At 30.5% G+C, this 23,510-nt stretch overlaps 1 protein-coding gene across 1 annotated transcript in view; it reads right to left on the reverse strand.

Moving 5' to 3' along the window:
• Positions 1-722: 722 nt before the first annotated feature.
• LOC107454872 (oxysterol-binding protein-related protein 2) overlaps positions 723-23,510 on the reverse strand; it is a 108,175-nt gene continuing 85,387 nt past the window's right edge. Inside the window, exons 5-13 of the mRNA XM_087159976.1 lie at positions 22,576-22,746; positions 19,298-19,376; positions 14,114-14,232; positions 11,321-11,436; positions 9,888-10,015; positions 8,547-8,669; positions 4,797-4,920; positions 2,426-2,516; positions 723-1,600 (exon numbers count right to left, since the gene is read on the reverse strand). Coding sequence (XP_087016102.1) covers positions 1,498-1,600; positions 2,426-2,516; positions 4,797-4,920; positions 8,547-8,669; positions 9,888-10,015; positions 11,321-11,436; positions 14,114-14,232; positions 19,298-19,376; positions 22,576-22,746 — 1,054 coding nt within the window. The 3' untranslated portion in view covers positions 723-1,497. The remainder of the gene's footprint in view (positions 1,601-2,425; positions 2,517-4,796; positions 4,921-8,546; positions 8,670-9,887; positions 10,016-11,320; positions 11,437-14,113; positions 14,233-19,297; positions 19,377-22,575; positions 22,747-23,510) is intronic.

Raw genomic sequence — 23,510 nt, forward strand, 5'->3', positions numbered from 1 at the left:
AAGTTGTGCAATTTTTGCAATGGTAAAAACATTTCATTTAACCCGTTTGTCTTCAGAACTCAGTACCGAAAGTTGTTACAACTATTAAAATATTCAAATTTGTAATGCCATCTCTTGGTAGCATTTAAAAGAACTTTTTTTAGCGTATGGTTAAGCTACTGTACTGTTAGGTTTTGCATACTGTTAAGCTATTTGTTTTTACTGCAGTAAAGATAAAGGAATGAAGGTTTAAGACAGTATATATGGACCCGTAGGCATATGAGACTCTAAACATAGTTTGGTTAATATGCACTTTATAAGTGAATATAAAACTAAATTTAAGAATTATAAATTTTTATTACTTTATTGTATGATATTCGATTTATAAATTACTTAAAGTAATATTACAAAAAAATTTATTTTGAGGAATTTTGATTTTATAACATTTAGTTTTTGTTCATAATAGTTTTTTTTATTTAGAATCTATTTATTTATCATTATTATCATTTTAGATATTTAATTATAGCAAATAAAGGAATTTATATAAATTCATTGAAATGTTTAAGAGCAGCTTTTTGCTTAAATTATAGCATATTTTAATAATAAAAAATATTCAATATATAAATTTAGTGAAGAGTTATTATCTAACGCTCTATATTTATATAACCTAATAAAACAACTATTTTAATTATAACTTTTGATTTTGATTATTCATATTGATTATGATTAATTTTAATTATTCATTTTGATTATCACTGATTTTAATTATTTGTATTGATTTTGATTATTCTAATTAATTCTCGAAAAATAAATTAGAATTATTCTTTATTTGAATTATTCATTTTCATTTACTGAAAATATTTTTTTTTTCTTTTTATTAAAAGCTTGGAACTTTAAATTTGATAAGTAAATTGGTAATATCTTATTTATAACCTTTAGTTTCCAAAACTGTTTTAATTTAGACTGCGTTGGAGGAAAGTATTCTGAATTTGCTGTTTAAATAATTGTTCTATAGTTCATAAATAAATTATTATTAAGTAATCTGATTGTTTATATATACTTTCTAAAACTATTACAATGCTTGAGATTTTATTGGAAGAAAATAGCCTAAAATTAAACCTAATAGCTTGAGATTTCATTAATAAATTCATATCTTGATTATTCTCTTTAATTGTCATAAACTTATTCATTTAAAATTTTATTGCCATAAAATCAGCTGCAAATCATGCACACAATTATGAAAGACAAATTAACTATCATTGAATAAAATAGCTTATTGTAAATAATATCTTAAAGAATTACATCTCAACAATATGCAATGAAGCACCATGTAGTTTGTGTAGCTATGAAATAAATTCATGCTCTTCAAAGAATACTAATTATTGAACACAGCGCATGCTATCTGTGAAAGCATTCAACTATGTTTAAAACAAAATAAAATAGCTTTCTCTTTTTGTCTAACTTTCACATATAGCTATAACGTTGAAACTTGTAATCTTCATCACCTGAGGAAGTTTTCTAGAATATATCTGGACAATCATCGAAATTCCTGGACCAATATCGGTTGTTGAAAAGCCATACTTCATCCTTTAAGTAAGGTTTTTTCCCTTTCTGAAAATACCTATAAAATGGTGTGAAAACGATAGTTATTCACATAAAGACATATCTTTGAAAAATGTATGCATTCATATTTCGTTTCATTTTTTTGTTTCAAAATTTGCATAACTCATACACTGTTATTGAACAACAATTTGTTATCCAAACATTCTGTTAGTGTGTCGTATTCTTTAACTTTTAAGAAAACTGTTGTAATCGTTTTCTAAAAATGACAGATTAACTTTGTAATAAAGTTTTATTATTTGCAGTAGTTAAAGATATTTGCAAAATATTAGCAGTAGTTATAGAAACGTTTTCTAAGAAAAAGTTCTTTTTACACTTTTAACTATAAGTTTCAAATAAAAGTTTACAAAGGCGCTTTTTGATTTTAAATTATTTTCTGCAATAATAGTTTTAATGATATTTCTAATAAAATTTAGAGTTTTTATCTACATTAACTTGACGTGGTAACAACTTCAAAACTGTTTCCTCCCAATGAAAAGTAAGTGTGGAAATTCTATATTCTCTTTCTATTACTAAATTTGCTATCCAATTTTAAACAATTTACGAACTATTACTGTAAATTAATTTGTAACTTGCAAAGTGCATTGACTAAAATAAGTAAAAATAAAAATTATTCGAAAAAAGTTGCAAACATAGAGAAAGTATAAGTTTTTGGTGCTCAATTTTTTAAATCTAATTTTGGAATGCAAAAACGTTATCTATGTGAGCATCACTGTTTTAAGTTGCATATTTAATTATGTGAGCTTTTTTTATAAAAATTTGGTCAAACTCAACTGAACCTAATTTTTACTATAAAATGAATGAATATTTTGCAGAAGAATATTACTTAGGATTATAGGTTTCCTTTTTCTTCTTTCTTTGTTTTCGAGCTTCTCTCTGTTTTTCTTCTACTCTTGATTTCTCTATTGCAGCTCCCTCTGTAATAGGCAAATTTATATATATGGAATACAAAAATTATAAATACTTTTGTATTAATTAAACCATTAAAACTCTTTCGTTTTCATAAAATGTCTTTGGTAAAGAATAGGTGTAGGAATTCTATTTTGGGACTTCAAGGCTCAAAACATACCATTGAATTATAATTAGATTTATATTTCAAAGGAGGAGTTATTTTTAGAATCTTGTCCCTTTTTCACTTCCATATTAGGAAGCATTAAATGATTATCGATGATGAGTAGAGTTACAAACTATGCAGTGACTGAGCCTTTTCACCTCCATGTCTTTAAGTATTTAATGCGAGAGCGATAGTTTTCGCATGTCTCTTCCTGAATAACGTGTTCCATAAAAGATCTGCCGGAACCATCCGGAGTTTTATCGACACCCCCTCCCTTGTGAAGTGGGGATGTGACTGTTATAACCACCAGCCTACCTTTAAATAAACCTTTTTAGGCTTACGACTGAATTATTCAAGCTGAATACAACCATGATAACAGGGATGTAGCCCTGTTATTATATTTATATATATATATATATATATATATATATATATATATATATATATATATATATATATATATATATATATATATATATATATATATATATATATTGTAAAATCTTATAACGCTTAAATAAATAAATAAACTTTATTATAATTATTATGCACTTCACTGAGAAATTTATGATTTTAAGATTACTTCGTCTAATTTTATGGTTGAATATTTATGTAATTTCTAATATTATGTTATTTCTACAAAATTTGAATAGCAGAAAGTTTTCAAAACTGCTTCTGTTGATAAAATTTTGTTTTCCTATTTAAAGTAAAATATTATTGATGATCGTATTATGAGATAGTTATAAGTCACAGGGAAGTTGTTGTTAATTTACGTCGCACTAGAGCTGCACAATGGGCTATTGGCGACGGTCTGGGAAACATCCCGGAGGATGATCCGAAGACATGCCATCACAATTTTGATCCTCTGCGGAGGGGATGGCACCCCCGCTTCGGTAGCCCGACGACCTGCGCGCGAAGTCGAGCACTTTACGGTAGCACAGTTTAACGAGGACCAATACCGCACACCCTCGGTCCCTACGCAGACTGATCCAAGTGGGTCACCCAGTCGCACACTGACCGCAGCCAGTCATGCTTGACTTCGGTGATCTGATGAGAACCGTGTCTTAACGATCAGTCCACTGCGGGACAAGTCACAGGGAAAAAAATGAAAGAAGTATACATATTTGTGTTTAAGTGTCATTCGTTTCTAGATTTTTTTATATTGAGCTCTTCAGTTTTAAAAAAAATCATCAGGAGATTGTTAATCAAAGTTATACATTTCTCCACAAGCAATATCTTTCGACTTTGTTTTGGTACAATCTGAAAACAGATGAAATGATTTTAGACCACTTTTTTATTTTTCTCTGTACATAAGAATATCGAAAAACGGCCTATCTGTGTCATGTCTCGAACAATGAAATTGAATCTCATGATATAATTCAAATTTCATACTATTCTTTTCCCACTTAAAAAGTCGCGCATAGTAAACTGAATTAGGGAAGTTTTTCATATACTTCCTAGAGTAATGACTAAACAATATTTGTAAGTGTATGCACATTGTATACAAAACATGCACAAGGAAACCGTATAATTTCAATTTCTTGCTTGTTTTCGAGAAAGATTTCGAAGCCATTTCGTCTGATAAAACAAATTATATACTAAAATCATTACGCTTTTGATATGAAATTATATTTTTACTTTTATATAAAATTACATTGTAGCATATAAAGTTTGAGAAGACATTTTTAATAAAAAAAATATATGCATTAAACGATTTCAGTATAGAATGATTATGTTTTACCTTTTGACGTTAATTTCGCAAATAAAATTTTTTTATAATTTAAATCGTGGCGGTACACCAACAGCGGTACGTGTGAAATAAGATTTAATGTGGTCCAGTTTGAAAGCACACGCTTGACTAGTTGATGCTCGTTTGTGAACCTAGATTCGATAACTGAATGTTTGTTCGCAAATATATTTTCTTTCAAAAATTTGCCAATTGCGAATCGTTTTATGTTTAAGAATAGTCCGGAAGACAGACATCAATAAGATCAAGGCGTGAAAAATATTTTTACTAATGAATGATTTGGACAAATGCTGAAAAATATTGTTAAGAGAGGATGGCGGGCCGTGATCGACTTATGGGCTAGATTGCCGACCCACGTTTTATAGCATGTTAAGTAAGAAGGTGCTACAGTTTTACCTGCGTCTCCTTCCTCTAACTTTCGTATATCAGGTCTTAGCCTCGAGTCTGTCTTGGGAAGTTCCTGAACCATATTATCTCGCAATTCGTTCAGAGCTAAAGCAAAACTTGTGAAGTTGTAATACTGAAATAGAATAAATGCGAAAAGTTAAGATATAAGATAAATTAACAAATTATTTTTTAGGTTGTCAATTACAAGTTATTTTTTGTCGAAGTAATAAGATGGTAAATTAGAAACCATTACATTATCAGTAATACACTACCACCAGGCTAATTCTTGTACCACTCGATAAGTTTCCTTTGTGAAAGTTGCTTTAATTATGACGATATGCTTGAAGTTAGTTTAGGAATTTGTATATTTGATTGTTTATTGATCCATTCTTGTAAGTAAAGCTCATCGCTCGATATGAGAACTAGAATATTTGTCTTCTAGAAGAATAGCAATCTGATAGTCCCCGTGGCAGAATTGCGGCGACATTGTCGCAGAACGTTACAGAGTTTTTGCAACAAAATTTTTGATTTGGGAAGGGGGAGATTTTGGTTTTCCTTTCTGCATAATTTTTCGAAAAATGCTTTTTTTTTTTTTTTTTTTTTTTTTTTTTTTTGTTTCCTGCAGAATTTTTTTTTCAAAGATGTCTTTCTTGCGCACCAGAGAGGAAAGAAATAATCGTGATTTTTCAATTCTCATTTGAGATTTTTTTAAAAATCGGTCATAACTGTTTTCAGCAAGAATTTCAAATTAATAATATAAGATAAAAGAAATTCAGAAATCGCGAAAGTAGAAATGATGTTCTTTCTTTAATTTTTTTTCTCATTAAAGAACACTATGTTTTACATACACTTTTTTGAGTATCTCTTTTCTTTATTTTGGGAGTTACTGCACGAATGTTACGATTTTTTAATTTATGTACGAATTTTTATTTATTATCATTTAAATTATTTACGAATTTCAATTTGTGTCATGATTTATAAAATTTGAAAGAGGAAATAATTAGTGCATTTTTCCGCCAACAAAATGCGAATATATCGCCTATAATATTAGAATTAAAAAAATATTACTTTTACAATTAAAATTTTTACACATTTTTATTCTATACTTTTTTCTGTAAACACAACGGTTCTGTTACTTTAAATTAATAATTGTTATAATTAAAAGTATAATTAAAGCAAAATATATATTAGTGTTAGGGAAGTTTGTGGCAGAAAGCCCGAAAAAATTCTGCCACAGGGCTGATAGTAATGATCAGATGAAGTATACAGAATGATTCAAACTTATTTAGAAAAATTAAGGTAAGTTAGCCGGTCATAACAGCTAAGTGTGTTACCAAAAAATTTAGTTAAAAATAACAAATATTATGATAAATGTAAATTTAATGAAAGCTTTTTATAATTTCAATGTTCATAATTTTAATTATGTTGTTATTTTACTTTGAAACTCAAAATCTGAAAACGAATCGTTAAATAGTTATAGAAAATGTAAGCTTACAGGTATATTTTTTTATTATTATAACTACATATGACTCTTTTTGAGTTACTTAAAGTTTGGAAAAAGAATATTTGATTTTGAAATTTGAACTGGTACGCATAATTTAATAGTGCGATTCATTAACGTATTAGGGCTGAAACATTGAATTATCTATCCAAGTGTAATTTATCTGACACTATTCAACATTCAAACTTTTCGCTTTTGCATGATAATCACGACTTTAAGTAACTCTCAAAGCCATGTGTTCGTTGAAAATCTTTGTATTTAATGTTATTATTTTATTTAAAAAAATAGTTCACTTAAAAAAGACTTTAAGGGTAAGCGACATATCCTTTTTTTAAAAGGTGCCTTTTAGACCTGATTGCTTTTTTGTGAATTACTATAAGATTTAGTCGAAAAATTTCTAGTATGTTTTTTTGAAGAAAATTCATTTATTAAATAAAATGTTGCCACCACAATTGTTTTTTTTTTCGGACATACAGATTTAGTTGGAAAGATCATTGAAGTCTGATAAAGAAATTAGATCTATGAAGAATTTCGTAGCTGAATTGTTAAGCTCAATTGCAGTTTGATTTCCCATCTGTTATATACACTGGTGTGCAAAACTTAAGCAACAAGTGCGTTTTTTGTCATAACTCTACAAGAAATCATCCGATTGACATGAAATTTGAATATGATGTACATTATTTTGTACTTAAACGATGGTAAAAGAATAATGGCGCAGAAATGAATATAAAGCTTAAAGTAGGGTATGGAATAAAAAAAACGGCTTTATTTGACATATAGTGGCGTTGCCTGAAGAAGCGTAAGTACAACTGGCAGATGTTCCCTAGTATGGGATATGCCCTCCCCTTACTGTAATTGTTGCTTGGCATCGGCTGTCCATGCTAAGCACCAGATTATCCAGGAGTTCTTGGGGTAAACGTCTCCATTCCTCCTTTAACGCATCTTTCAGCTGATGGGTGTTACCAGGAGGATACTGTCGTGTCGCAAGACGTCTCCCTAATGCATCCCACACATGCTCTATGGGATTTAGATCTGGAGAGTAAGCTGGCCAATCCATTCGTGTGATATCTTCACTTTCCAGTAGCTCTTGAACATTAGCAGTACGGTGTGGCCGGGCATTGTCATCCATAAAAATGAAGTCTGGTCCAATGGTCCCTCGGAACAGACGCACATGGGGTAGGATTACCTCATTGCTGTAGCGGTCTCCAGTTACAGAACCTCGGTCGAAGATCTGAAGCTCAGTCCGCCCGTTCAACATAATGCCACCCCAGAAGACAACTCCAGGACCACCGTAACGATCTCTTTCCTCGATGTTATTGGGATGAAATCGAGCTCCAACCTCTCTCCAGATCAACTGACGTTGAGAATCGCTTGTAGCACTAAAACGACTCCATTCATGAGGTGTCCAGGCTTCGTGTTCTCTGCACCACTCTAAACGGTGCCGCCGATGGCTAACCTTTAAAGGTATGCAGCGTTCAGGACGTCTAGCAAATAAGCCACCTTTGTAGAGGAGTCTGGCCACTGTAAATCTTGATACTTGTCGTCCTGTGGCTGTGCACAGTTGCTGAGATATGGCGCTCGCTGACTGAAAACGGTTTCTTTTCGCCTGGAGGACAATGTAACGGTCATCTCTTGGTGTTGTTTTCCTTGGACGGCCACCACCAACCTTCCGAACAGCTGTACCAGTAGTTTTAAAGACATTCCAAGCACGAGAAACAACACTTTTGTTGATCCGGAACTCTTCGGCGACACTGGTCACACTACGCCACTCCTCAAGCTTCCCAATCATTCTTCCTCGAGTAAAGTCGTCTAAATGATTTCTTGAAGACATGTTTCACAAAACAAATCACTTGCACTTGCAGCGAATGTCTTTAACTACGGTGCTCTTCATCCTTTTATCACAGCTTTGAAATGCGCGCGCCGACCCACAAGGTTTACGTACACTTACATCACCTACGACGTTTTATTTCAAAAAATTTGCACACAAATAATCTTTCTAATGAATTACGTGCATATTATACTGCAATTTCATGGCTATCTTATACTTTGTTGAGGAGCTGTGGCCGAAAAACCACTTGTTGCTTAAGTTTTGCACACCAGTGTACTTTCTTTACCTGATATCCCTTTCCTTCCATCATTTACTTAAAAAAGTAGGACGTTGGTTTAAAACCTTTTCATTATTTTCTATTTTTAATGTTTTTGTAACTTTAAAGACGATGTATTTGTGAGATATGAAATGATGGTATTTAGTGTAGTACCTGCAGTGAGTCATCTGGTCTTTCTTGGACGTGCCACAACAATGTAGAATTGGGAATATCCAAAGATGTGGAGGAATCGCTATTGGGAATAGCACCATCGTTATCATCCATTTCTGATGGATCCTTTCAAAAGAAAATAAGAAAAATATCTGTGATTTAAAAGACCCAAACAAAACAACTAACAAATTCAAAATTGCATGAAAAGTTGAACATATAATTTTGTTATTTACCTATCATTATTTACGTTATTTTGGTGCAGTGTTACAAATTTCTTTTGATATCATACATTAATGTGAAAATAACACGCAATCACCGTATTTCTTATTTTAGAGGGTCCTTTAGTTATTTAATTTTGAAGTTAATAACTAGTAACCACAATAAGGAAGTTAGACTTTGAATAACTACTGACATAATAATGCGATATTTATTCACTGAAATTCAATCTCCATGCTTCAAGAGACATACTTGTACGAAGATGTCAGGAGTAAAAAATGATAACCCACTTGTAATAAAAGTTACTCTAGCTCGCTGTAAATATAGTTTCATCTAAGAAAAGTTTTGAAGATGCTTACGACAACACAATGAGGGAAAGGGGACCAATTTTAACTTTTTATTTTGTTTATGCAACAAATAATACTTCAAATAATTTCAAAATTTTGTAGGAAATACATTATTGTTTGTTTATTAATCCTATCCAACTCAGTGTATCCAGTCTGGTAACGTTTATTTCATAAATATTATAAACCACCGAAAATGTAAAACTATTTGCTTTTAAAAATCGTACACCGTTTTTATGTTACCACTATTCTTTAAACAACATGAAGCTCAAGTATAGTTTTTTACTTAGAATTCACGATCTACGGTCATAGTTGCTAATGTGTTGCCCATGGCATTCTAAGATCCGAAATCACTATAAATGTAGGCTTAAATATTGCCCATCTAACACTTTAAAGAAATGCTACACCGAAAAGGGTTTATATATATATATATATATATATATATATATATATATAATTACATCAGCCGTCATCATGTAATACTTTAGGGAATTTCATCATCCTCTTCGTCGTTGAAAGGCGCCAGCGAATCCAGACGGGAAAACTCCCGAATTTATAATTAACTCTTAACTTTATATCATAGAACAACGTTTGATTGTTAAATTATTGTCGTTATTTCCTCTTATGCTCCATAAACTCCTACATATGTATATATATATTGTGAACGAGCCCTTTCACTTTAAGTAAGGAAAATCGTACAACACTATGTTGTACCTTAGACCATTGGTAGTTTAACTCCTTGCATAACACACATTTCGAGTTCTTTACAAGTTAAGACTCTTACATGAGGAGAAACTGGAGGCTCCGGTGATCTAGAACCACCCCCTGTAAACGATCTTGTTAGGATGTTCAGTTTTGAGGATATTTTCTTGGATGGAGTATCGTGGTTTGAATCTTCTGCATTACCTCCATCTGAAACATGGTTATTAAAAATTAATACCTTAGTTGTTATCACTATTATATTATTTTGGCTTTAAACAAATGTATTAAAAAAAATTAAGATTTTTCTACGTATTTTTAGGTCTAAAACTGCTCGTATAAATGTTTAAATACACCTCTTAATGTCTGGTACATGGGATTTAATTTTGGTCTTTTTATTTGGGTTTGACTTTTAAAAAAAAAAAGAAAGAAAGAGAGGTTCTTAAATATGCATTAATTTAAGCCGAGTTGGATTAAAGGCGATTAAAAGTAATTTACAAGTTTTTACACACACGGCAATACTTTATGTCCAGTAGAAAAAATTGAAGTGATAGCTGAAAATAATGCTAAACATAGAGAAAAAAGACCAAATAGTATCATATAAATAGGCATACTATAATTTTGGTTCTATAATAAAAACCTTCTTCATTGTCGAAACACAGAGATGAAAAAGAAAATTACAAACAAGATACAACAAAAAAAGCGGTTTGAGGGAGAAGATAATCAAACTAAGGAAGAGTGATTGAGGGGAAAAAATTGTGGTGGGCGTAGAATACTCAAAAGATATTGCAATTGTAGAGATTAAACAAAAATGGTTTTCAAAGCATTTGGAAAAATGAGATATTTGAACATCTTTTTTCCTTGTTGTAACTGTTTTGTTATTTCTTATGTACCTCTGGGTTTTCATCTTTTCTTTTGTGTTTGGGACTGTGAAGAAAGTTCTTCATTATAGAACCGAAACGATGATATATCAATTTATGTGGCATTATTTGTGCTCTTTTCTCATTGTTTAACTTTATACACATTCAACATAGAATTAACCAAACAATTGCGGAAGGCTTTTAAAGCTATGAAAACATTTCGTATTCTCAAGAATTTTCAATAAATGAACTGTAATCTGTAATAAATGTCCTTTGCGCCGAGAAGAAAATGAACCAAAATTTCCAAATATTTTAAATAAATACATACATTTATTTATTCTTCTTTTGCATTTATATAGCTGGTACATAATTTTTCAATTAATTTTTTTTTATACTTATTGTGAATTTATTAAATTTCATGCATTTTCTAATCATTATTTACTATTTTAAGATGACCCGCATTTGTCGTTTTCCCGTATCTATCGTTCACAAAGAATAGAGAAGCGATAGTTTGAGCTCTACTGTTTTAATACTCTCAATGGAGTCTGTGAAATATTACCTTGTATTATTTCGTATATTATTATTATAGCATGTATCTTTTAAGGTAAGTGTCATTAAAATAAAGTGCATTTTAAAGAAATAAAAGAAAAATCCTTACCTGTGTTATGTTTGTGTTTATCTGAATGTGTCTTTAAGTATTCCTCGTGTTCCTCAAGAGATGTCATTTTCAGATATTTTGTCCATTTTCCATAAAGAAAGCACAATTTCTTTTTTCTACAAAAGAATTATCTGCTTAAAATGTCAAAATTGAAGAGTAACAAAAATATTCTATAATTATTTTTCAGCAAATGTACAAGCTGTTAGAAAATGGCATCCACATTTAATAATTTAAAATACCATATAAAAAGTGAAGTGATAAAGTATTTCAGTAAAATGTCAAAATACTCTTAAATTAAAAGTTCTTGTCTGCTGTAATACTTTAGAAACGCAAATTTTGAATTTATCTAATTTTGAATATAGATAAAAGACATATACTTCTTTGCTGAAACTTTAAGTTTGAGGCATACGAGCATTGTAATGAAAAAACATTCTAAGTAACATTTCAGCAAATAAAAAAAAAATTTTTTACTTGCTAAAATATTGCTTTTTATTAGATAAAATGTTACTTTTATTTAATTAATAACGTTACTTTAAAATATATAAAAACATCAATGAGGGCAGTTTGAAAGAAAGAAAAAACATTTTTACAATAAAAATGTTGTATCTTTAGCGTATCAAGTATTAACTAATAATTACAGCTTTAATAATTTTAGTTTTTGGATATTTTGTATTGCGAGCTGATATGGAATTTTTCTAATTCTTTAACTAAACCATTTTCAAGCTGGATTTTTTTTTTTTTTTTTTTTTTAATTTTTCCAGTTTATTCCACTTTAAAGTGATCTTATTTTAATTTAATTTTTGTTCATTAACTATTATTTATGAATGAGGCTTGGGCGTGAATGAACCAAAATACGTAAATAATGCAAAAATCGAAATATCTTGTTACTTTTAGAATTTTTTTAAATATGAAGTTTTAAAATGCCACCCTGCCATTAAATTGCAGTATTTTAAAAAAAAATGCAAACAATTTCACGAACACTTTTTGTGTTCTTATTTCAAATAATTAAAAAAGTATCAAATGCCAGTGTAGATAACATGACGTTTTTCAAGGTGACTAAATATGTCATTCAAATAAAATAACTTGTTAAAGTTGGATTTAACCGGTTTAAATTTAAACAGTTCTAATTTTTGGAAGAGTTACTTAAATAAGACTGTTTATCTGCATACGATAAAGCGGAAGGAATGACTTATTTGAAATATGCATGGATAAGTATGCGTGTTAATATTTTAAGTATAATTTATTTTTTATTTCTCTATTTTTAAAAACTAAAACCTGCAGTCGTCTCTCTTTCACAAAATCTGCATTGGGCATTATTTTTTCTCCTCTCGCAACGCCGCTAAACCTTTTAAATTTTTATTTTATAACCGGTGTTAAAGAGACGACCTGATTCTGAGTTTATGACCATCAATGTCCTTTGCCTTGTAACTTTAAATCCAACCCTGAAGACAATGTAACTACTGGATCAAGCACTGAGACTAACTAGCCTGCGTCGAAGACTTTTTGATGGAACCAACCTCATTTGCTTTACATAGAGAGGAAAACCTCCCACGGTTAGTCCGACAGCAAGGGGATTCTAACCCATGATCTGACTTCCACTAAGGATATTTTACGTCAGCACTGTCGGTGCGAGTACGAAAACCTGCAGTCACCACAGTCTCTCTCTTTCAGAAAATCTGCGTCGGGCATTCTTCATGTCGGTGAGCCGAGTAAGGTCACTGTCGTTACGATGTAAACCTGGTCACCTCATTGGGTGGCGAGCGCCCTATCCTCTGAGCAAAAACCTTTAAAATTGAATCAAAAAACCTTTTAAATTAAAAAAGTACGATATTTTGTGCATTTTTTGAGAAATGATTCAAGATACGAAAATGTTCGCTCAATGTAGCATTTTGTACATAAGTTCTGCACTAACTCTGTTGAGGTTGTTTTGTGATAACTGCGCTGCACTGATCCTTCGTACGTGACGTGTACTCAGTGAACGTATCTAAGCATTGAGTTCGTCATCTTTCTGATATTGATGCGGACAATCGAGATATTTTATGTCAAAGTTTTAGATTTTCTTTTCCGTACAGCGTAATTAAGTTTATCTAAAACTATTAGCTATAGAATTTATGATTCTTGCCGTCATGCATATTTGTGTCAGAAAATGTGTCATTCATCTCCCTTAATTTAAATTTCGAATTTATTTGGAAGTCATAATTATGATTTCTTAAGGTACACTAATTGCAGCAAAATTATATTATTTTACAGCTGTGCCTGAAAGTATAAAGGATTTCGGTCTTCTTTCAAATTTCGAGTTTGTTTTCGAGTTATTAAATTTAAGTTTGTTTTTCGTCTATTTTTCAATAAAATGTATTAATATAATCTAAGTAACTAAATAAAGTAACTAAAAAAAAATAATACCACCGTTATTTAGAAAATAATATTCTCGTGTATTCTGCTTTCATTTTTCAAAAAGGTTTTATTAATGTTAGTATTATTATTAGTTTTATTGATTAATTTATTTTTTTTATTAATATATTATTTTTTTAAAAATTTAAGGTATTTTTGTATGAATAGACATTATCTAAAACATTGTATTATTATCATTAATTGTATGTTTTGTAATAACGTTTCTGTTAATAAAGTAACCCGATTTTGATATAAACTTAATATTCATCTGAAGCAAAGTATAATGCATATTAAATATAAATGACGATAACTGTAAAGAGTAAATATTGATAATGATGATATATAAGCATGTCTTACGCATTTTATTATAAAAAAATATCAACTTATTGAAAATTCACTCACTGGGAATCTGTTATGAAACCTTCGATTTGGTTTAAATCCCGTCCAAACCATCCTGCCGGCTTGAAATTCAGCTGAGCAGTTAAACCAGTTGTATGACATTGAATTTCCATCATTCCATACTGGTTATATAAAAATGGAAATAAAAATCCTGATCAGAAAATACAAAGCAGGAGAACAAATTATACATTTGAAACATCTAGTTATATAAAAATATTGAAATATATTAAAAATAAGCTGTGTAAACTAATATGACTGATTTACGCTGTACAAAATCTTAGTTTATGCAAGGTTTCGTTCAGCAAGGCAATTTTTATTGAACTTTCGTTAAAGGTAATAAAACGTTAAAAAAAATAATGATGCTAACATATCCAGTGGTGACATAGTATCAATACTTAGCATCAAAAAAGTATCAAAAGATAAGTTTGGATACTACTCGAAACTCAATAGCGTCACTGCAAATTCTCAATTATTTGTTTAACTTATATCGATAGTAATCTATCATTATCGGCATTAATTTGTGTCTAAGCTATTTTTTATCAGTTTCAGTTTTTCATATAAATCAACTACGGTTAGAAAAAGCAATAGTTCAAGCAAAACATCATCTAAAGATGTTGAATTTAGTTTACTATTGTTAGGATCCTCTCGATTCAAACTATTAATTTTAAAAATAATTTGCATAGCAAAGAGACTTAACCTAACTATGAGAGAGGTGTAAAATAAAAATAATAATTTCTATTTTGCGACAAGTAATTTCAAATGTAAATGAAATGGTTTCTAAATTGTTATTTTAAGTTCATTGCAGACTTAGCTCGCCACAGTACTAGGCCTAAAAAGTGATCTTTTTCAGCCCAAGGACCATGTGCCCCATTAATTTCGTTGAACAGAAATAATAAAAATAAAATAAAGCTCAATGGAATATATTTGTATAAATATTATTACATATAAATATTATTATTTACAAATATTTTCGATTCTATCGATCAAAATTATGGACACGAAACTTCGTTACTTTTTCAATGTCACTAAATACAGTGAATTCGCGATAACTCGAATCTGATAGGACTGACGAAAAACTTCGACGCATCGGAAGCTCGACCTACCGTTAGTTTCGGTTTTGAACTTTTAAAATATTGTCGGATTATTTAATTAATGCTTATTTATTAATTACAAATCTTCTAAATGCTTACAATATTTAAGATCATTTTTCTGACAAGCCATTTACGATAAGACTGTTTGAAGCACTTTATGATACCCTGGTCCATCGGCTGCAACTTTGCTGTTGTGTTTGGCGGGAGAAACTGCAAGTTTACTGCTTTCAAACTAGGTAGATCACTATGCGCTGTGCATTTATCCATAAAGAGTATCACTTTTCTTTTTTTAGCGAAGGATTTCCGATCCAATTTTCTTACATAGTCTTCAAATAAAACTGATGTCATCCAAAACTTTTTGTTAGACTTGTAATCCAAAGGATACGTTTTTACATTCTTGAAACATCGGGGATTTCGGTATTTTCCGATAACAACTAAGGGCAATTTCTCTGTCTCAGACGCATTTCCTCCAACTAGGACAGTCAAACGTTCCTTGCTCATTTTACCCCTGTGCAGTTTTCATCCTTAAACATCATAGTCTTATTTGGAAGACATTTAAAAAATAAACCCATTTCATAAATATTGAAAACATCATTTTTAATTGTATCCTTTAAGTAAATTTGGTAACGTTTCATTTAACCATTGGTCAGCTACTTCAAGAGGGACAGCTTTAGCCTCTTCCAAGATCCAAAAAAAATCGAGTTAAAGGGAGTAAAATTCGAGTAATCGAGAATAATTAACATGAAATTGAAGATAAAAGGGTCGGGACCCCATAAAAAAAATCGAGTTATAGTAATATTCGAGTTATCGTACTTCGAGTTATAGCGAATTGACTACTATTTAAAATTCATGCTTTGAAGCTATTAACTACTCTCCTATCCTCATTATAGATTTCAAAATGTGAGTTAGCATATTGAAGCTACTAATTACTGTCCCATCCATTATAGATTTCAACATTTGTATCAACATATTTGAAGCTACTAATTACTGTCCCATCCTCTTTATAGATTTCAACGTGTGAGTTGGGATATTCGAAGCTATTAACTACTGTCCCATCCTCATTTCCTCATCATAAATTTCAACGTGTGCGCATATTGCGCTATTTTTGTTCTGAAGCGAATTGATAAAGAGTTGTATTATATTTTCTAAACCCGCAGTTATTTTTCAGTTTGTGGTGATGTCTAAAACAATTATAGAGACTCGGGTCTAAAAACAATAGCTCCTTAAAAACTTTTAATTTTAATTTTTTTTTATCCATTAAAATTCACGAAAATAAAGTATTGTTTCAATTTAAAATTCAATTTTAAACTTATTTTTACTTTGAACTATTAATTTCTTTAATTAACTTATAATCGCTACTAATAACAACTAAATAATTCTTGTTGATAATATTCTTTTGAAAAATTTTATGAAAATTTAAAATCCTTTTTTTTTTTTTTTTTTAAATCTTAAAACACTTTAATAAAATATACAAACGTTAAAAATTACAGTTTAACATAATAACAAGTTCAAAATGTTTATTATGATTTTGACGTAAGGTTTTTAAAAACTTTTTTTTTAAATCTTTCTCTATTTTTCTACGAATAAAATTCAACTTTTCAATTGCCTCATACAACAGCAGACAGTTGAGGAATTTTTGTAAAAACTGGTTTTGCAATTGCGGACGGAATGTTCCAGACTTATTTTGATTTCATAAAATGTTTTTGGGTTACGTTTATGTCTCTCGGTTGTCGTTCGTTAAAAGCTTCCAATGTTTGAAAAAAACTTCAGACGTTTTGAGAGGTTTCAAAGAATTCAAAACTTTTGCAAAACAATTTTTTAACATGACTTTTCTGTGTTCAAAGATTTTTGATTGGCTTGTTATTTGCTTAAAACCACTGTGCGTGTGACGTGTGTGTAAGTATCGTGGATGGATTTATGTTACCAACAAAGTTCAATAATAGGCATTCTAAAAAATATCGAAAATTTGCCGCCGAGGCACAAAACGATTAAATATTTTATCTTTTGCCTAAGCATTCTTTAGAATACCAAACGACAAAGTGTCAAAGTATGAAACACATCACGAATTTTATAAAATGCCTAGATATTCTATAGAATGTTGACTTTTGATAAGTTATTGCTTATAACTATTCAGAGTGTTCTTGATGACCGCCTTTAATATGTATGCAAAATATTGGTAAAATTTTGTCAAAAAAGTGTTCGCAATATTTATTAAAATTAAAATTTAAGCAAAGGAAAAACATTTTGTTATCGAAAACATGAATGAGTTTTGAGAAAGATAGGATATAAAATATAAAAATCAGTTTGATTGCCACTTGAAAGTTACAAATGTTCAACATTTCAAATCTTCTCTCTTTTTTTCTGACAGTCAAGCAAATTTTGATGGTTTTAGTCTAGTCTTCCTCAATAGAGATTAGTTAGAATTCGATAGGTTTTTTTTCCTGGATTAAAAATTAATTTACTACCCCTAATGGCAGTCTCTCATATTTTTTATCCAAAATAACATTTATATTGTTAAAGAATAGATATCTTTTAAAGTACAACTGTTATACGTAACATTTTTCCATACTTTGCGGAAAGATTATTTTATATTCCATGAAATTTCTATTTATTGTATTCAATGGTTAGTAAAATGTTTCATATATCTTATCTTTCATACATTGCCTGCAAATGTTAAGCATTATATGTAATGCTTAGATATTCTTTAAAATAATGACGTTTCATACAATGCCCTGAGTATTTATACTAAAAGTTTTTTTTTTTTACTGATGGAATAATTGTATATAGTGAAATATATAATGGAATAAATTACCTCTGGTTTTTTTTTTTTTGTAACCGAAATAATTTTTCTCGTATATTCACAAGAACCAGGGATAATTAATTAATAATATTTTTGCATAAAGGAAGCATTTCAGAATTGCAATCATTATTTTTTTTATATGCTGATATGATGATAAAATTTTCTTTCGTATATTTTAATGTCATTTTTATATTGTTTAACTACAGTGCTGTGCAAATAAATTCAGAGAATCTTCTTTTTTCATTAAATTCTACCTATAATAGAGACTTTTCACTTATGATGATTTCAACTATATTTTTATACAAGAGGTTGACCTTGACTAGACCTGAACCGATTTGACCAAATGGACATCACAAGGTGGGCTTCAGCAGCTACTAAAATTTTCTTATTGAACCCAGAGGCTGAACAAGAACGCCAATCTGTAAAACAATTAACATCTTCAAAGAAGTGATAGCACCTGAATTGGGCTAAAAGAATTCTCTGATTAATTCTGAATTTTCGTAGTCTTGAATATAAGTACTCAATGATGAAACACGTTCTATTTTCTTGTCTAATGATTTCGATCTAAATTTATCAGACGAAACCTTTCGAGGAATACAAACAGTTTCAACATCGACAAAAGCAAAAGTTTTATTTATCAAGTTAAGGTATAAAGCTTTGGCTGCATCATCCGTAAAATCCATTTTACCGTGAAATATGACACCTTAATTTTTACCGTAATGTTTATTTAATTAGATTGATTCAGTGATTTTATTGTATTTACTGTAACAATTACGGCTTGTCAGATTTTTTGTTCCAGTAAAAATGGATTCAATGGTAAAAAGGATCGGCACCCTGTGTGCCGGTATTTTTTACCGTAATTTTTTACAGTGTATAAAGAATTAAGAAGGAATAATGAACGCGAAGAAAAAAAAACATTCCAATACTAGACGGAATTGTATTTGTAACGCAAAGATTTACTAACGGTGGTTGTTTGTTTCAACTAGATTGCTGAATGTCATAATTGTAAGGTGGTAAATCAATATTTTTAAGACATTAAAATAATTGATGAAAATTAATCCATAGAAAATTGTGACGAGACACGAATAAGGTGAGCAGCACAACTCCGAAAAAATAAATGTGTAATAATGGTTTTAGATGGAGATTTTATCAAAGCTGAAGAACATATTCCCAACTAGATTGCTTGTAATAAAACTCATACTAATTAAACTACATGCGTGAAATTTTTTGTGTTTGTCCCAGTTAATTTGCACAGTGTACTGATACATTTTTGTAAACAAAGTGGTTGATACTCACCTGCTCAAACCATAGTTTTCCAATTATAATATTGTGAACACAGCAGTGGACATTTGTCCATGTATACACTTCGTTATGCCTGAAAATAAAGAGTCATGTTTTTTAATGCTATACAGTAATTAATATTAATTTTTAGCTTGGCTTTCTGAGATTCTTAAAACTATAAATTGTGAATCTTTGTTTTTGAAAACATTATAGGAACACTTGTGATATCATTAATATACGTATTTCTTTAAGTATTAATCCCCAAAATGTAAAGTGTGAAGCGAAGCTTAATATGTACTGTGAATCAAAGTTTTGAGTATTTCACTGATTTTTTTTTAATTAAAATATAAATTTGTATGCATGAAGCCTAATTAATTAACTTTTAACATTAAAGATATTATTGAGGAAAAAACTAGGGGGGGGGGAGAGGATGAGATTATTTTAAATTTGTTTCATGAACAAATTTTAAAGAATTCGGTGTTCTCAACAGCCATATTTTTCTTTAAAAATAACAATAAATATACATTTATTCAGATTTACATTAGTTTTATTAAAATTTCAGTATTCTCTATTTATAACAAAATGTCATAGCACTTTCATTGTCATTTGTCTAAATATCGTTTCCATTTTTAGTTCATTTAATGACTAAACATATACAATCCTAAAAAGGCCGAGATTCCTAGCATCGACACTGAATCAGAACCTAAAAAGAAAGCTTCTTATACTTACATTTTGACAATTTAAATTGATTTCCGATAATGAGAGTTTCATGTGTAATTGTTACAACTGGATGTTTTGCTGTACACAAAAAATCGAACGCTGATGAAAGCAGTTTAAACTTATCACGAATATCGTTTTGTAAATTATCGCTGGAAAAACTATTTTGTAACGGTTAATGACAAAAACTATGTGTGCGAATACATTAAGATTAGAATAACAATCCAATAATGAAATTTTTGCCTATAGTTCTGTATTCGGAAGAGAACAAAAAGCTCCTAACGTTAATTTTTCGATTCTTCTTCGATTCTCTTTCGATTTTTTGAAGCCAGTAAAATAAAATAAAGAATGTGTTACCCATAATAGCAAAAACTACCGATGATAAATATTTAAATTGTTGTACTTAATTGTTAGCTTTACATTAAGTTTGTAGAAAAGTAATTTTTATGAAAAAAATACTAATGGCTTTGTATTTTCTTATTTTTTATTAATTTACTCTAAATTCGTGAAACTATTCTTTTGCATTATGTGTGTTTTTGAATTAAACTTATTTTAAAATTAATTTGACGGAAAAGCTATTTTATTTTACAAAAGCTAAAACTAGTTACGAATAAATTCTAGTTACGAATAAGTATGATTCATAATATAAGTTTTACTAAAACTGCACTGTATGAAAATGTCTGATAAAAAATAGAAAATTTCAGTAAATTGCCCATGGAGAATTTCTGTTCTTTAAAACTACTGAAATTTACTATAAAATTGCATCTCAATCTGACAAAAGACACAATTCGACGGTAAAAATATAAAATCTGAGTCCATTAATATAAATTTTAATTGTTAGGTGCACATTTCTCTGTTTTGAATAATAAAATTTTGATATCGGAACAGGAGATTTTGATATTTTCTTTTTCTACTAAATCCAGTGTCTGCAGATGATCTGTGAAGTAACATTTCCTGCAGGCAACGAATTTCTTTTATTTAACCGAGCCTATTTCATACAGATGAATCGTTTCTGCGGCAGCAACTATTAAAAACTTTCTGAAAAAGTGTGTATACGTACACCCTTTTCTATTAAATTATTCTAAAGACCCAACTGTTCCTAATACGATCCCAGCCGATGTCGAACGAACTACATTTGTGACCACGCAACTTCCTCTCTAAGTCAACACTATACAGCATCGCCTCGTACCACCATTCGCTTTGACATAACCGTTTAGATCATAATCAATGTCTAATTATTTGAAGCCAACTATGCTGAGTTTTACCGTACTTTGCACTATGGAAAAAAAAGTTATATATGAAAATTTTTGGCGCGGTTTTGTTACAGAAAATTTCTGTCTATGTGTTGGTTTTTTTCAGTAGTATGCGGAAAATTTCTGGCAGTTTCGCCAGTGCTTTACTGTAAAATTGCGAAATTTTTTTTACAGTTTGTCTGTTGGTCGGTTTTAAGAAATACCGGTTGTACCAAAAATGACGGATAAATCTTGAAAATCAGCAAGAAAAAAAATGGAACGCAATAAAAAAGTATGGTTTGAGACAATATGCTTAGGAAACTAGATATTTCATCCCTCCAAACAGCACATTTTGTTAAACTCTTCGCCAATAGGTGGCATTAAAGAATAGGAATAACTACATTAATATGCGTTTTTCTAACGTGTAAACCAGGGGTGGGCAAACTACGGCCCGCGGGCCAACTGTGGCCCACCAGAAGGTTTTATCCGGCCCGCGGACAGAATTTAACTTGCCGATCCATGGCGAATATAAACAATATACATTATATATCAATTTTCTTGTCAACTTTGTTTAGAGCTATTTTTGCTCTTTCTTTTTTAACAAAGTACTGATGACCTTTTTACTTTCTCTATTTTTGTTCTACAGAACATAAATTGATGGAAATAGTTAGCACAGACAGCTTCAATTGGTGTGTGGCAGACTGCGCACGTGTGGCAGACTGCGCATTTTAAGCTCCAAAGCGCGGATTTTTCTGCCGGAGCGAGTTCTAACATCACTTACTGCGTATGGAAAGATTGCACATAAACAACGTCATTGTAAATAATGGTGAAATTATTAAATGCATAAAATGGCTATTGCTTTTTTGAGTTATTGGTAAAATTTTTTTTACCCCAAAATGGCAACTGAAAGATGCAAAGTTGATGTAGAGTGCCATGCGTTCAATGATGAATTGACTTTATTTTATTTTACAAGTTAGAATTTTTATTTTAGAAGGTTTTACTCGTCCCACCAAACTTTTTTTTCTCGATTTTTGGCCCTCGACCAAAAAAGGTTTGCCCATCCCTGGTGTAAACCATCATCAAAATCCTTCACATAGATTAAAATTTTTTTCTGCTCTCGCATGCCTTCAGCTTCACCTATTGACCGGAGGTTTACTAAATGTGCAATTTGGTGAAATGAGATTCCCTAGATTCCTAAGCATATTGCCACAAACCTTACATCTTTATCGCATTTCTTTTTGTTGTTTTTTTTTCCTTTGATTTTTAAATTGCATCAGTCATTTTTGGGACAATCGATAGAAAAGCTGTAGGTTATTTGCAATTTATTGATCAAAAGGGGATTACTTTTTCAGGTATACAGTAAGGGTTCCTTCAGGCTTGATTTCGAGAGATTTTCCCCAAAATTTCAGTTTCGGATGAATATTGCCGTAGAATTGGAAGTCCTCTGATTCAGCATGGAAAGCACTCACTGGAGGGTGATGACACACTTGTTCGCACACCAAGCGAAAATCATCTCTGCACATAAAAGGTAAATACATGTGTAGAAATATTACATTTTAATTAAATATGCAGAAAAAATAAGTATTGAAAATACGAGTGTTGACTGTAAAAGTTGGTACCCAGTTTGAAACCATATGAAAAGCATCAGACTAACATGATAAAAAAGCAACAAACGATCTAAATTAGACTGACGGTTTTCAAAAATTTATAAGTAGATATCAGATGAGATTTAAAAAAAAGACACTGCATAACAGAAATATGATGAGCGCAGCTGGGTATAATGATGCAGAATCATTCTAAGGAATGCAATCATGCTCAGCGGGGCGGCGCCTCTCTTTGACTGCTCGAATGGCATAGTTATATTATTCATTAACTTCTAAACTGTATCAAATAGAAATATTTTTACACTCTAGAATATTCATTTATTGAGCAGTGGTGGCTCAGGGGATAGGACGTTCGCTTCCCAATGAGGTGACCCATGTTCGAATCCCAGCTGTGGTTGGTTGGTACGAATTCTGCTCCCAGCTCACACCAACCACAGTGCTGACGTAAAATATCCTCAGTGGTAGATGGATCAATGATTAAAATGAGTTGACCGTGCGAAGTTTTCGTGGTTTTCCTCACCATGAAATGCAAACGCGAGTCAGCTGTTCAACACCACTTATAAAATACTAATTTATTCATGAAAGTAAGCTGTTAAATCTGCAATAATAAAACCAGTTTTACTGTATTCGATCCATTACAGATGCTACCAGTTACAGCTGTGCCCCCTTAAATCT

Source organism: Parasteatoda tepidariorum, chromosome 3 (assembly GCF_982258835.1).
Source record: "Parasteatoda tepidariorum strain Cologne lab strain chromosome 3, Ptep-v5.0, whole genome shotgun sequence".
NCBI classification, from domain to species: domain Eukaryota; kingdom Metazoa; phylum Arthropoda; class Arachnida; order Araneae; family Theridiidae; genus Parasteatoda; species Parasteatoda tepidariorum.